The 16,996-nt window shown below is 45.3% G+C and overlaps 3 protein-coding genes across 3 annotated transcripts in view; all 3 read right to left on the minus strand.

The window, feature by feature from the left end:
- Positions 1-598: 598 nt before the first annotated feature.
- Positions 599-2,028, minus strand: LOC135220363 (nascent polypeptide-associated complex subunit alpha, muscle-specific form-like). Its single transcript, XM_064257581.1, has 2 exons — positions 1,627-2,028; positions 599-1,375 (listed from the first exon to the last, which is right to left on the minus strand). Exons 1-2 carry the CDS (start codon positions 2,026-2,028, stop codon positions 599-601), a joined length of 1,179 nt encoding a protein of 392 aa, XP_064113651.1.
- A 2,522-nt stretch (positions 2,029-4,550) lies between these two features.
- LOC135220364 (uncharacterized) lies at positions 4,551-5,123 on the minus strand. The gene has a single exon (XM_064257582.1). The coding sequence runs from the start codon at positions 5,121-5,123 to the stop codon at positions 4,551-4,553; it is 573 nt and encodes a 190-aa protein (XP_064113652.1).
- A 154-nt stretch (positions 5,124-5,277) lies between these two features.
- LOC135220365 (uncharacterized) overlaps positions 5,278-16,996 on the minus strand; it is a 28,998-nt gene continuing 17,279 nt past the window's right edge. The window contains exon 4 of the mRNA XM_064257583.1: positions 5,278-5,691. Within this exon, the coding sequence (XP_064113653.1) occupies positions 5,278-5,691 (414 nt within the window). The remainder of the gene's footprint in view (positions 5,692-16,996) is intronic.

The following is a 16,996-nucleotide window of genomic DNA, read 5'->3' on the forward strand; positions in this document are numbered from 1 at the left end:
CCACATATTTGGGGACGGGCGGCCGAGGCCCACCATGTGTCCAGGAACGGGCACGCGAGGCCTACCACTGGTCCTGGGATGGGCAGGCAGGACCCGCCACGGGTTCCAGGACAGGCAGGTGGGGCCCGCCATGGGTATTGGGACATGAGGCCGAGGCTTACCATGTGTCCAGGGGTGGGCGGGCGAGGCACACCATGGGTCCCGGGATAGGCAGGCGGGGCCTGCAACGGGTCCTGGGATAGGCAGGCGGGTCCCACCACGGGTATTGGGATGGGTGGGCGGGGACCTCCTTGTGTACCAGGGTGGGTGGCAGGGGACCACCACGTGTTTGGGGACGGGCGGCTGAGGCCCACCACGTGTCCCAAGATGGACAGGCGAGGGCCGCCACGGGTCCCGGGACAGGCAGGAGGGGCCCGCCACGGGAATCGGGATGGTTGGGCGAGGCCCGCCATGTGTCCTGGGACAGGCGGGCCACGTGTCCCGGGACTGGCAGGTGGGGGGCCCCCATGTGTTCCAGGAGGGCGCGCGGGTTCGCCACGTATCCTGGGACTGGAAGGTAGGACCCGCCACATGTCCTGGGACTGGCGGGGGAGGGCCGCTATGGGTCCCTGGACAGGCGGGAGGAGACCGCCATGTTTACCGGGACAGGCGGCAGGGGATCGCCACGTGTCCCGGGACACGTGGTGATCCCCTGGACGGGGAGGTGGGGCCCGCCACATGTCACGGGATGTGCGGGCGAGGCCCGCCATGTGTCCTGGGATGGGCGGTCGAGGTACGCCACGTGAAAAGTAGGCGGGGCCCACCACAGGTATTGGGACGGGCAGGCGAGGCCTGCCACGTGTCCTGGGACGGGTGGGTGAGGGCTGCCACGTGTCCCAAGATCAGAAGGTAGGGCCCGCCATGTGTCCTGGGACTGGCGGGCAAGGCTGGCTTTGGGTCCTGGGATGGGCAGGCCCCCAACAGGAGGGCAAGGACCGCCACGTTTACTGGGATTGGCAGCTGGGGACCACCACGTGTCCTGGGAGCAGGCGAGGCCCATCGTGTGTCCTGAGACGGGCGGGCGAGGGCCTGCACGGGTCCTGGGACAAGCAGGCAGGGCTGGCCACAGGTCCTGGGACAGGCAGGAAGGGCCCGCCACGGGTATTGGGACTGGCAGTTGGGGCCTGACATCTGTCCCAGGATGGGCGGCCGAGGCCCGCCACGTGAAAAGCAGGCTGGGTCCACCACAGGTATTGAGACGGGCGGGCAAGGCCCGCCACGTGTCCTGGGACAGGCGGGTGAGGCCACCACATGTCACGGAACTGGCAGGTGGGGAAGGCCATGTGTCCAGAGACTGGCAGGCGAGGCCTGCTATGGGTCCTGGGAAGGGCGGGGCCTGCCACAGGAGGGCGGAGAATACCACGTGTACTGGGACGGGTGGCAGGGGACTTCCACGTGTCCCGGGACATGAGGCCGAGGCCTACTATGTGTCCAGGGGTGGGCGGGCGAGGCCCACCATGGGTCCCGGGATAGGCAGGCGGGGCCTGCAATGGGTCATGGGATAGGCAGGCGGGTCCCACCACGGGTATTGGGATGGGTGGGCGGGGATCTCCTCGTGTACCAGGGTGGGTGGCAGGGGACCGCCACGTGTTTGGGGACGGGCGGCTGAGGCCCACCACGTGTCCCAAGATGGGCAGGCGAGGGCCACCACGGGTCCCGGGACAGGCAGGAGGGGCCCGCCACGGGAATCGGGATGGTTGGGCGAGGCCTGCCGTGTGTCCCGGGACTGGCAGGTGGGGGGGCCCCATGTGTTCCAAGAGGGCGCGTGGGTTCGCCACGTATCCTGGGACTGGAAGGTGGGACCCGCCACATGTCCTGGGACTGGCGGGGGAGGGCTGCTATGGGTCCCTGGACAGGCAGGAGGGGACCGCCATGTTTACTGGGACGGGCGGCAGGGGATCGCCACGTGTCCTGGGACACGTGGTGATCCCCAGGACGGGGAGGTGGGGCCCGCCACACGTCACGGGATGTGCGGGTGAGGCTAGCCATGTGTCATGGGGCGGGCGGGTGAGGCCACCACATGTCACGGAACTGGCAGGTGAGGCTGGCCATGTGTCCCAGGACTGGCAGGCAAGGCCTGATATGGGTCCTGGGAAGGGTGGGGCCCGCCACAGGAGGGCAAAGAATACCATGTGTACCAGGACAGGCAGTAGGGGACCGCCACGTGTCCCAGAACATGAGGGCAAGGCCCACCATGTGTCCAGGGAAGGGCGGGCGAGGCCCACCATGGGTCCCAGGAGAGGCAGGCAGGGCCCGCCACGGGTATTGGGACGGGCGGGCGGTGACCTCCTCGTATACCAGGGTGGGTTCAGGGGACGTGTTTGGGGATGGGTGGCTGAGGCCCACCATGTGTCCCAAGATGGGCAGGCGAGGGCCGCCACGGGTCCCGGGACAGGCAGGTGGGGCCCACCACGGGTATTGGGATGGGTGGGCGAGGCCCGCCATGTCTTTCAGGAGAGGCGCGCGGGTCTGCCACGTATCCTGGGATGGCCGGGCGAGGTCGGCCACGTGTCCTGGGACTGTAAGGTGGGACCCGCCACATGTCCTGGGACTGGTGGGGGAGGGTCGCTATAGGTCCCTGGACGGGCGGGAGGGGACCGCCATGTGTACCGGGATGGGCGGCAGGGGACCGTGGTGGTCCCTAGGATGGGCAGGTTCGGTCCGCCTCGTGTCATGGGAAGGGCGGGTGAGGCTAGCCATGTGTCACGGGACGGGTGGGTGAGGCCCGCCACGGGTCCTGGGATGAGCGAGTGGGGCCCACCACGTTTCCTAGCTGCGCGGGGCTAGCCATGTGTCCCAGGGCAGATGGGCAAGGCCCGCCAAGTGTCCCAGGACTGGCGGGCAATGCCCGCTATGAGTCCTGGGACCTGTGGGCGGGGACCGCCACGCATACTGGGTGGGGTGGCCGAGGCAGGGCTATCCACATGCTGTGGGACGTTCGGGCAGGGCTTGCCATGTGTTCTGGGACTGGCGGGCGAGGCCTGCTAAGACTCATGGGACAGGCGGGAGGAGCCCGCCACAGTTATTGGTACACGCAGGTAAAGACCGCCATGTGTCCCAGGACGGGCTGGTGGGGCTTGCCACATGTCCCAGGACGAGCGGGCGAGGCCCACTAAGTGTTCCAGAACAGGCGGGCTAGGCCCGCTACGGGTCCCGTGACACAAGGGCAGGGCCTGCCAACAGTGGCCAGGGACAGCTATGTGCACTGGGACGGGTGGCCTGGGACAGCCATGTGTCTCAGGACAGGCGGCTGAGGCCTGCCATGTGTGCCAGGACGGGCATACAAGGCCTGCCATGGGAACCGGGACAGGCAGGTGGGGGCCCCCATGGGTATTGGGACGGTTGGGTGGGGCCCGCCACATGTCCTGGGACTGGCAGTTGGGGCTCACCACATGTCCCGAGACAGGCGGGCAGGGCCGGCCATGGGTGGGCCTGCCACATGTCCCGGGACGGGCAGGCAAGGCCAGCTAAGTGTCCCAGAACGGTGCGGTTGAGGCCTGCTATGGGTCCCAGGACACACGGGGAGGGCCTGCCAACGGTGGCCAGGGACAGCCATGTGTACCGGGACAGGTGGCCTGGGACAGCCACGTCTCAGGACGGGCGGCCGAGGCCTGCCATGTGTCTCGGGACAGGCGTACAAGGCCTGCCATGGGTCTTTGGACAGGCAGGCGGGGCCAGCCACGGGTATTGGGGCGGTCAGGCGGGGCTCGCAACATGTCCTGGGACAGGCGGGCAGGGACTGCCACGGGTCCTGAGACAGGCAGGTGGGGCCCACCATGGGTATTGTGATGGGCAGACAAGGCCCGCAATGTGTCCTGGGACAGGCGGACCATGTGTCGCAGGACTGGCAGGTGGGTCCTGCCACATGTCCCGGGACGGGTGGGCGGCCTTTGCCACGTATCCCGAGACGGGCAGGCAAGGCCCGGCACATGTCCCGGGATTTGGAGGCGAGGCCCGCGATGTGTCCTGGGACTGGCGGGCGAGGCCCGCTATGGGTCCCAGGACGGGCGGGCGGGGACCTCCATGTGTACTGCGAAGGGCAACAGGACACCGCCACGTGTTCCAGGACAGGCGGCCGAAGCCCACCCTGTGTCCTGGGACAGGTGGGTGAGGCCCGCCACAGGTCTCTGGACGGGCAGGCAGGGCCCTCCACGGGTCCTGAGTCAGGCAGGCAGGGCCTGCAACAGGTTTTGGGACGGCCGGACGAGGCCCGCCACGTGTCCCTGGACTGGTGGGCAAGGCCTGTCATGGGTCCCAGGACGGGCGGGTGGGTACTGGGATGAGTGGCAGGGGACCGTCACGTGTCCAGGGATGGGCAGCCGAGGCCCACTAAGTGTCCCGGGACGGTGGCCAAGGCCTGCCACTGGTCCCATGACTGAAAGGCGGGGCCTGCCACGGGTCCTGGGATAGGCAGGCGGTGCCCGCCACAGGAATTGGGATGTGCAGGCCACGTGTCCCGGGACTGGCAGGCGGGGCCCGCCATGTGCCCTGAGACTGGCGGGTGGGGCTCACTACATGTCCCAGGACTGGCAGGCGAGTCGCACTACAGGTCCTGGGACGGGCTGGGGGGGGACTGCCATGTGTACCGGGATGGGAGGCCGGGGACCGCCATATGTCCCGGGACGGGAAGCTGAGGCCTGCCATGTGTCCCGGGATGGGCGGACAACCCCCACTACGGGTCCCAGGACGGGTGGGTGACGCCCCGCCACGTGTCCTGGGATGAGTGGGCCACGTGTCTCAGGACTGGCTGGGGGAACCGCCAAGTGCCCCTGGACGGGCGGGCGGGGCCCACCACGGGGGTTGGTACAGGCGGGCGAGGCCCACCATGTGTCTCGGGATAGGCGGGCGTGGCTCGTCACATTTCCCAGGATGGGCGGGTGAGGACTGCTACATGTCCCGGGACAGGTGGGTGAGGCCTGCCACGGGTTCTGGGAGAAGCGACTAGGGGCTGCCAAGGTATTGGGACGGGCGGGCGAGGGCCGCCACGTGTCTCGGGACTGGTAGGTGGGGCCTGTCACGTGTCCAGGGACTGGTGGGCAGTGCACGCCACATATCCTGGGATGGGCGGGTGAGGCCCACCACATGTCCTGGGATGGGCGGGCAAGGACTGCCACATGTCCCGGGACCGGCAGATGGGGCCTACCACATGTCCTGGGACTGGTGGGCGAGGCCTGCTATGGGTCTCAAGACGGGCGGCCGATACCCACCATGTATCCTAGGACAATTGGGTGAGGTCCGTCACGGGTCCCGTGATGGGCAGGCTGGGCCTGCTATGGGTCCTGGGACAGGCAGGCGGGGACCACCACAGGTATTGGGATGGCCGGGCGGGGCACGCCACGTTTCCTGGGACTGGTAAGGTAAGGGGGGACCGGTATGGGCCACTATTAGGATGGGCGGGCGGGCGACCACCATGTGTACCGGGATGGGCGGGCGAGTCCCGCTACAGGTCCCTGGACAGGTGGGCAGGGCCTGCCACGGGTGGGCGGGGACTGCCACGTGTACCGGGATGGGCGACTGGGAACCACCACGTGTCCCAGGACAGGCAGCCGAGGCCTGCCATGTATACCGGGATGAGCGACCAGGAGCAGGCATGTGTCCCAGGACGGGCGGGCTAGCCCCGCCATGTGTCCTGGGACGGGTGGGTGACACCCGCTACGGGTCCCAGGACATCTGTCACTAACCACTCTTGGGATTAAATCAGACCTTTTTCTCCTAGAAGCTTTACATTAGTGCACATGTTTTGGACATTAACTGGGCTGCATACTTTACATGTTGCCTTTGAGTTCGTGGCACAGTGATTTTGAATCAGTTTTGGTGTTAAATTGTATTCATTTGCTGTTTTATCCAACATTCCTTGTACAGAAGCAGATGAAATAAAATCTCCCTTTTCTGTGTGAAATTTATATTCCATAAAATTGTTCCTTATTAACTTGATCATGTGAGGCGCATCCGCAAATGCAAATACACTCTTATCTGCGCGTGGATTTTTAAAAGGATCTTTAAAATTCACTTTCTTATACCTTGCCCTTTGATGTTATACTCCTAGTTATTACAACCGTAAACTGAGCAATGAAAACCAAGAACCTTTTTCCTTCCAAGTGCAATTTCAAACTAAGCCGACTGACTAGGTTCCTGTAGCAAAGGCAGATGTAGTACCACAACGAGGCAAGACGGGCGTCAGTGACGTCATATTTTGCTACCGCTCACGAGTGTTAGACTTGTTTATCTAGATCTTGCATAAGAGTACTTCTTGGCAGACGAGAGAGAGAGAGAGAGAGAGAGAGAGAGGAGAGAGAGAGAGAGAGTTCTAAACTAGCAGAGATTTTTCACCATAAAGCAATCTCCATTCTCAAACTCCAAAGTTTCCTTCATATCTAGGACAATCTTATACATTACTATCTAACCTTTTCTCACACAGCTGTCAACCGTTCCATTGACTTACTATTAAAAACCGATGAACAGTAAACAGGTGTGGCAAATAATATAGTACAAGATTGAACTAGTTCGTCATCCTACGTTTCGCTTCTCTCAAAACATATATAATTTAATAATATAGATAGATAAATAAACAAAAAACAAAACACAATATTCAACTAATAAAATTAGGGCCAGTCATTCAGTGACAAATGTTCACTTTTGCCGTATTCCCCACAAAAACAATGAAAAGTATTTAGATATTCTTATTGATGAGAGGGAAATCTCCCAAAAACTATAATCTTGAAGGCTAAGTGAAATGCTCTCATTCTAAACAAGCAAACGAACAGAGGCCAACAAGATCATTTCTGCAGAAAAACTGGATCCTAAATTTGGTCCAAAATCACTTTACGGCTGCACATACCAGGCAGACACTGAATGAGTTATGGGACGATCTGACGCCGGTCTGGGTTTCTGAGTATCAAGACTTCGCATGAAATGACAATTCATCGGTGATATCTCAGTAAGTGTTCGCGCGAACTCGTTCATTACAGCCAGACATTTTCACTGGAATACTTGCAAGACTGGTGAGAGGGACAGCGGGAAATTTCTAACAAAGATGTATGAATAAGTAAGTTACATGTGCATGAGCTCGTTTACTAATTACATGACGAACTTTGATTAATCTATCTATCTATCTTTCTATGCATGTCATTAAATAGCGCGTGACAATATACTGAGACAAGGCCTCAGGGAAAAGAAGGGACAGGAGACAAAAATTAAACAATATACAGCGCGAGAACTGGAAAAATGCCGAATGCTTTATTTTTACACATTAATAATTCTAACCATATGATTTAATGCGAAGAGGCAAAAGTTGTTTTATATTGTAATAATATAATTCGTAGAAATGTTATTGAATCTGCTTTTATTAAATATCACGGTGACTTAATGAATGTAAGTCAGGGTATGTAGCACAAACTAGACCCATTGTTGTTAAAGAGATTTGTAAGGTAGTTTCATTTTAATCACCTGTTGACCTGTTCTGTGCCTGCTGTACTCATTTAAACCGGACTTTGAATATTTGTGTTTCAAATTTTTCAGCTTTTATGTATACTTAGTTAGATGTTCTCTGTATTTTTAGCATTGTACCTCGAAAATGTTTTGAAATAACACGAAAGCGCTTGTTACTCCCTTTATTTTTCCTGTGGCTTTGGCTATATATATATATATAGATATAAATTATATATATATATATATATAAGTCTGTATATTATATCTTATATACATATATCTATATATATATATATATATATTAGTATATATAAATATGTACAATAAAATTATTTATCTATATAGTACATATATATATATATATATTATATATATTAGATATGATTATATAATACATATACACGCACAAATAGAACACAAACCGAAAATAGCATCTTCGTAAATGTGACATTAACTAGTTTTCTCTCCGACAAAGGAAAATCTTGTTAGATATATTTTCTTTTCGAATCTGAACTCTTTAAAACTTTAGTTATAAAAGAAGAAGTAGAAAAAAAAACTCCGACACTAGAATACGACTGAAGATCGAAACGCATCGTCACTTCTGTCAACACCCTATTTGCCAGGGATGTTTGCTTTCTCTCTCTCTCTCTCTTTCTCTCAGACGTACGGCATCCCAGCTATATCTCACACTCCTCTTCTAGGAACTTGCCATTCCCGAAGGCTGTTTGTTTTCTCGATAAAGCCATTTCCTGTACTTTAAAGGTCACCTTCTTCTTGACAACTTGTTTCTCGATGAATAACGGAAGCAGCATAAAAATATTGAAAAAAATGTATAAAAAAACACATCTACGACAATAAAAGGAAGAAGGTTAAAATTTTAATAATTATGACAATAAAAGGAATAAGGTAAAAATTTTAATAATTATAAGTGATTATATAATTATAATTATTGTATAGAACTTCAACAGTATTAATACCAGCAATAACAGCAATGTTGATGTATAATAATCAAACAAACTACTAAAAGATCGTCTTAGAATTTATATAACTGAGCCCTAGCTGACCGAAGTACGATATACCTCGGGGGAATACAACAGGTAAGTAAGTCCCATCTAAACCTCAGCTCTGAAAACTAATATTATCTTTCGACTCTGTCTAAATCCTCTTTGGTGTCTTCAGCACAAAAGTGTCTCGTAAAAATTCAGACAAAAAGTACACCCACTTAATATACAACGACAATTTTCGCTAAGATAAAAATTCAGACGCAGAATAACATTCGAGAAAAGTCACCACTGATAATGAATCTCGAAGAGCTTCAAAATCATATATAAGCAGATGGGGTATAGATGTATTAGGCACCCGAAATTTCAGGTGAATATACACACACACACGATAGGTTTCAACATTTACCCTGCGGATCTGAATATATTGTACTAGGACTGTCTCATGAAATAATAAGATATAAAGAAAAGTAGGTGGTCACTGTGCCACTAGAAAATTAGATTTAAACATACTGCCTTAAAGGAACATTTGATTCAAACACAAATTTCTGGAATCAATAACTATGCATTTCATTCAACATTCCGTTACCCAGGTCAAAGGACACATGCATACATACATACATACATACATACTATATATCATATATATATGATATAATATATATATATATATATATATATACACACGCTATATATATATATATATATATATATATATATATATATATATATATAATATATATATATATATATAATGAATGGCATTGTCGCTTCTAGAAAGTCGGATCTTTAATAAAAAGAGTATGGCCAGCAGAAACTTCAGCATTTTTTCGTTAAAACTTTATTTTCATCGAACGCCTACGTTTCGGGATACAAATCCCATCTTCAGGGCTAAAAACAAGGAAAAAATTAAAATTCTATACATTAAATCAGACTAAAATGGGGCACAGTATAAATTATGCATATTTAAAATATATATAGATTAATTAACAATATATCAGTTAAATTCGAATTTTATATAAAAGTAAGACGGTAACTAATTGAATAAGAGATCGACAGTAAAAAGCAAAGCTACTAAGTACAATGACACTTCAAAATAAATAAACAAACAAAACACTTAAAAAACACAAACCACACGTGAACAACTAAGAAAATTACGTTATTACTAAAAACAGGAGAAAAACATTTAATCGTAACAGGCAAAAAATTTCTGTTTATGATTACAAAAGGAGAAAAATTAAGGAAAAAAAATATAAATATATAAAGGCGGACACAAAGCAAAAAATAGCGAAACGAGAACTCACCGGTACAGAAGTATAGATAAAAAACTGATTATTATTTTTTTTTGACTAAAGGGCGGGGAGAGACAAATACAAAGGCGAGAAGGTAGAAAGGGCGAATGGTCTATTAAGTAATGTTCAGTTGTACAGCAGTTGAATGGTTGTTGAGGGTTGGTGACAATTGTTTAATGAAGAGGGACTCGAGAATGGGTAATGACCGGTTATCTATTGCTTGGGATAAGATTTTAAAATCATTGTACTGAATGTTATGTTTACATTTTATTGCATGGTTGCGTATTGCATAAAATTCTTTCTTTTAGATAAAGTTATTCCTGTTCGGTGACTGACACCCCGATGGCAGTCGATGCGAACCTTCAACAGCCGACTCGAATTACCGACATAGGTTCCCAAATTACATTTGGGACAAGTAAACAAATATACCGTTGAAGATCGCATCAACTGCGGTAGGGTGTCCTTGAACTTGAAAAGACTTCTGATTTTTATGGGGTTCTTGAAGATAAAATTAAATTTAACATTTGGGTACATATTGCTGAGTACGACGGTGAGCTCTCGTTTTACAAGTTTATATGTTGAACAAAAAGGGAAGGATATATACAGTTCTTTTTTAGGTACATTAAAAGTGGGTGCTTTCGGTTTAACAATGTCATTTAAAAACTCTCTCAAGATTTTCTCAAATAGGTGGGATGGATAGCAATTTCTGTTAAAATAGTTTTGCAAGAAAACTACTTCCTCATGGAATTTGACCCAGTTGCATGACACATTATAAGCTCTACACAATAATGTCTTGCATGCATTAAGTTTAAAAACCAACGGACAAAAGCTAAAGAAATTTGTTCCCAACCATTCAACTGCTGTACAACTGAACATTACTTAATAGACCATTCGCCCTTTCTACCTTCTCGCCTTTGTATTTGTCTCTCCCCTTTAGTCAAAAATAAATAATAATTCAGTTTTATCTATAATCTGTACCGGTGAGTTCTCGTTTCGCTATTTTTTGCTTTGTGTCTGCCTTTATATATATATATTTTTTTTCCTTAATTTTTCTCCTTTTGTAATCATGAACAGAAATTTTTTGCCTGTTACGATTCAATGTTTTTCTCCTGTTTTTAGTAATAACGTAATTTTCTTAGTTGTTCACGTGTGGTTTGTGTTTTTTAAGTGTTTTGTTTGTTTATTTATTTTGAAGTGTCATTGTACTTAGTAGCTTTGCTTTTTACTGTCGATCTCTTATTCAATTAGTTACCGTCTTACTTTTATATAAAATTCGAATTTCACTGATATATTGTTAATTAATCTATATATATTTTCTTTTAAATAGCATAATTTATTACTGTGCCCCATTTTAGTCTGATTTAATGTATAGAATTTTAATTTTTTCCTTGTTTTTAGCCCTGAAGATGGGATTTGTATCCCGAAACGTAGGCGTTCGATGAAAATAAAGTTTTAACGAAAAAATGCTGAAGTTTCTGCTGGCCATACTCTTTTTATTATATATATATATATATATATATATATATATATATATATATTATATATATATATTCATATATATTCTATATATTCATATATACTCATATATATTCAACGGCCCCTCCAAACGAGGACCTACCATTGCCTGTTTTTGAAAAGAGGTAAGATCGTAAGAATGAAGCTCAAAGTAATAAAAATTGCTGAAACTGAAGGAAGTATAAACTGTCAATATCCGAAACATGTGAAATACATCTATTCCCATTCCTTTAAAAATATACTACATTCAAAAGAGCTGAAATGCCAAATTTTTCCCAACCTTTAAGAACCGATAATAAAATAATCAAGCGAATTAAAAGCCATAAAGCTATATATAACTTTTAAAAAAAGGGAAGGCAAACAAACTGAAAAACAGCTTTAAACCTACAGTACAAAATTAATATTGACATTTAAAACAAAGCTACAAAAAACACGTTTCTCCACCGGCTTGCCATCAAGTGTTAAAAAAATCTTACATATAAATAAAAAAAGCTGTGACATTTTCAAAAGTCAAAACTCACAATGCATATAAACTCAGATACCTATATAACAAAATCCACACAACCCGACATCTCTATTTTGTAAATAAAACTTATGAATTCTAAAATTTAGACCCAGTTCGCTCTAGACCGAAAAGATCACTCGGGGGAGACGCAAGGCCGCCCAAAAAGATTGCAAGAGAGTGTCACAACTCGAGAAAAACGAGTTTGTGACACCTGCCACCGTCCGGGATCAAAGTTTGCAGCCGCCATGACACCTTTCGCATGGCTAAGAGGAAATTCTTGCACCGCACTGACACTGCATAAGATTGGAGACATTTTAGCCAGACATACTCGGGAACTCTCTCTCTCTCTCTCTCTCTCTCTCTCTCTCTCTCTCTCCCTCTCCCCGCGGCTTTGAGTTTTCATGCTTTTATAGGTTAGATTTGTGTTCTGACAAAGAGATGTGGCTTCTAAAGTATAACTTCATGGACAGGAATTAAGATATATTTAAAAAAAAAATGCATTCGATTTTGATAAACAGGTAACTACTGATGAGAGTAAATACGAGATGAATTTGTCACGACTCGACTGGAAACGAACCAAAATTTTCAGTTAGTGCGGAGAAAACCAAAAGCAAAGTAAAAAGGAAAAATTCAATTTCCAATAACAAAGACAACAAATTTCTAAGTGGTTATACAAATGACAGGAAGAAAAGTAAATGGAAAACGAAATCGAAATAAAAAAAAAAAGGAAACCACATTTAAGTCGATTCTGGTAACAGTGCACATAACTATATCGAAATGATCATCTCATGGAACTTGCAACAGAACTGTAAACTCTCCGAATGTAACATTTTGCGGAAATCTTCGTTTATTCGACTCTCACAACTGAACATTACAACCAAAGGGTTCAAAACAAAGTGATTTTCATGGTCTAGCAATTATCCTGGCTTTCCTTAGTTTAAAATTATTAGTCGCATACGTACCGCAAAAGCTTTGAAATTCCCCCGAGGTTCTGGTATCACTGAATTGTTTCTAAACATTGCATCTTTCAAGTGGCGGATCTGTTGGGTTGGCATTTTTTCATTATCATTACGTATTCGGCTGAACTAATATCGGTGTTTTCAGTTTTCCCGTGGCCTACTTAGAAAAAATAAAGTAAGGAAATTATATATATCATATATATATATATATATATTATATATATATATATATATATAATTTCCTTACTTTATTTTTTCCTTGTACAATCACGTTATTCGTAACAGTAATACCTATATATTAAATATATATAATATATATAATATAATATTATAATATATATATTATATATATATATATAAATGAGTATAGGATATAGGATAATATAAAGACATAATATACGATATAAATAATTAAGATATACCATGGCCTATATATTTCTTATTTATATATATATATATATAATATATGATATATATAATATATAATATATATTATTATTATATATATACGTATATATAATGTATATATATATATCTATATATATATATTATATATATTAATATTATAATATATATATAGGTATTACTGTTACGAATAACGTGATTGTACAAGGGATATACAATCTATACATACACATATAAATATAAACATAGACAGACAGATATATAGATAGATAATGAGCGTACTATGTATGTCCCGGGAGCCCACCGACTTCACTTACGACTAATCACACCCGCCACTTCAGGTTTCTCGTTCTCCCAGACTGTGAGGAAATCGCGTATCCGAGAGTCAGCAATTTTAATGAGATCCCCACATTATCCAGTTGCAGGTTGTGAGCTTTCAACATGTCATCGTGTTTCCTGAATAATTCAATTCCTCCCTTTTTAAGGAACTGGTCTGCCATAACGTCCGAAGAAAATTATTAACAGAATTTCGTTTTGTGTGGTGGCAAAGATTGATATGGAAAACCATGACCATTTGGGTCTCTTCAGCATAAGAAAATAATCAGGATGAAAACTGTACAGCAAGCATTTCATAATAGAAACAGAAAGTCCTATTCGACTTTCTTGGAAATACTACAGTCCGTAACGTATGTAGCTCGCAGAATTCACGATTGCGCCTGTGGTCCTTTTCCGACTACAAGTAAGAAATATACAGGGTGATTAAAAAAGAATGACCCTATTTCATGATCAAATATTTCGTAAGTAAATGTATGAATCAGAATGAGGGAGTGGGTGTTTGAAAGATCAGATTTCCAACTTTTCTATAATTGCCACGTGACGCTGCCACAGCAAAAAAATGGCGACCCGTCAACAGAGGGCTTTTTGCGTTCTTGAGTTTGCCAAAACTAAATCAGTGATTACAGTGCAGCGTGCATTCAGAGCGAAATTCAATTGCGATGCTCCTTCTTCTAAGAACATCCGAAGGTGGTTTAAGCAGTTTGAAGAGAGCGGGTGTCTGTGTAAAGGCAAAAGTCCCGGGCGACCGCGCACTTCAGAGGAAGATGTGGAGAGAATCCGTGCTGCGTTTACTCGAAGCCCAATTAAATCCACATGCCGTGCAAGTCGTGAGCTGTGCATTCCTCAACCCACGGTATGGCGTGTGTTTAAAAAACTTGAAACATCGAATAACAACAGGATCAACTCAATTGATCTGATGTGCTTCAACGTGTTTGGGAAGAATTCTCATATCGTATTGATATTGTTCGTGCTGCAAGGGGTGGCCATATTGAGCACTTGTAATATGTGAAATAAAACTTGACTGTTAGTAGAATACTTGTATTATAAGATTTATTTTTTACTAGTTTTCCTTCATAAAATATTTAATCATGAAATAGGGTCATTCTTTTTTAATCACCCTGTATAATAGTAGTAATAATTATAATAAACGATCAAGCAAAGATTCCCTGGGACTATGGTATCAGAACAGATAGAGTGATGCGCGCTAGTAGACTAGACTTGACGTTCATTGACAAAATCAAGAAGAAAGTATCACTCACTGACGTCGCAATACCATGGGACACCAAAACAGAAGAGAAAGATAGAGCAAAGATTAATAAGTATCAGGACCTGAAAATAGAAATAAGAAGGATATGGGATATGCCAATGGAAATTGTACCCATAATCATAGGAACACTAGGCACGATCCAAAGATCCCTGAAAAGGAACCTGGAAAAACTAGATGCCAAAGTAGCTGCAGGACTCATTCAAAAGAGTGTGCTCCTTGAAATAACGCACATAGTGAGAAAAGTGATGGACTTCTCAGGAGGCAGGATGAAACCCGGAACTCTACACTATAAAAACCATCCTGTCGAAAAGGATGACTGTGACAGAAAAAAGCAACAATGATAATAATAATAACAATAATAATAATAATAATAATAACTACTACATTTACTACTTCATGGCAATGTTATTTTCTCAATAGATAAGAATTTTTATAGTTAAATCTAAGAATATTTTTCAATAACCTTAGCTAGAAATTGTATGTCCAAGATTACTACCGACTATTTAAAGCGATAAAAAAAGTAAAACCTATACAGTTTCTGATTCCCAATTAAAGAGGCCACGAAGCAACCGACAGACCACTAGATCGCATCACTTCTTCTTGGACAGCCATCCCAGGATGCTTAGCTCGCTGACTTTTTCCAACATCAAAGATTTGGAATTCTCTCAACTTTCATGCTTTCCACGGCTCGTGGAAGCTTCCGAATCATTCGTTACTTCTTTCTTTCCTTCTTCCATTTCCCTAATTTTCCATTTCTTTCTCTACAAGATTATCCCTTTCCTTCCTTTCTCTTCCAAGGCCTGTCTTCACTTAGGCCATCATCTGCATAAAACACCTAAATGTGGTTAATATATATACATATATATATATATATATATATAATATATATATATATATATATATATATATAATATAAAACATCTTATATAGTATATAGCTCACAGTTGGACTATGTATGTATGTACGTATATGTGTACGTTTGCTACAGCCGGCGAAACTACTGGACCGAATTGAACCAAGTTGGAGCATATATGTAGATTTTATAGGAGATAGGATTTTACACCCAGGTGCCGTATTGATCCGCATATCCAGCCATGCTAACTTCTTTATTATTAATCGTTGTGAAACAAGAAAACATTATTCTGATAGAACTTCTCACGAGGATTCCAAATATGCGCTTACATTTCCTCTGCGATGATAAATAACGATGTTATTACGATTCAAACAATGCCGTCCTACGGTTGGTCGCCGCCAGGAGCCGGCTAGTACGTACTATATATGTAGATTTATAATATTAAGATACAAATGTCGTTTAGTATCTAATTTGTTCTACTCCGGAATAACTGAAGAAGGATTCTGTATCAGGAAGACTCGAACGCCCGTCAGTAGGTATTGACAAATCTCCCAGGTGCCAAACAGTCTGCCATTTATAATTTACCTTCGGTGATATTCCTGAAGTAGAGCGATCTGGATATTAAACGACATTTGTAGCTAAATACTTGTGAATCATAAAATGACACGGTCATGTGATAGAAATTCTCTCTCATACACATATATACTCGTTTGTATATATATATATATATATATATATATATATATATATATATATATATATATATATATTATATAAATCCATGGCATTCTACTATTAAAAAAAATGAATAATGTAACAAGTGCAAGCGATAGTAACCTAAGTAAGTATAGAAATATCGTAGATAGATAATCCGTAAAAAGGAAAGGCAATAAACACGTTGCAGGCAAAATGGGTACCTTGACTGAGGGCAGTACGCCCGAAGACAGGGGCGAATGTGTCGAAAGGACATATACAATTGGTGGCTAAATAGAAATTTCGAAATAAAAGTTAATGGATTTCTTTGTAGCTCTATCGGGTTAAAACCGAATTCTGGTCGGTTGCAGCCATGAGAACCAAATGAAACTCCTTTCCAGAAATTGGTAACGAAAAAAACCTTGAACTACTAATCACGATAAGCCTTATTGACGGTCATATCGAAAGGAATGGAGAGAGAGAGAGAGAGCGCGCACTAAGAAAATGCAAATTATATATTTTGCTCCATATCTTATTATTGTTGTCGCTCATGTGACGGTCGAGGGATTGGGCAATCTTATGGTTGTAACTATACTCGTTTTCTTTTCCATCTGTCCATCCGCCTGTGGTGTTTGCGTATGGTAACACTGCGTCCCGGGCTTTACATAGTTACATTCAACGATTATAATAATATCCTATTTCG

Source organism: Macrobrachium nipponense, chromosome 1 (assembly GCF_015104395.2).
Source record: "Macrobrachium nipponense isolate FS-2020 chromosome 1, ASM1510439v2, whole genome shotgun sequence".
In the NCBI taxonomy this organism is placed as follows: Eukaryota; Metazoa; Arthropoda; class Malacostraca; order Decapoda; family Palaemonidae; genus Macrobrachium; species Macrobrachium nipponense.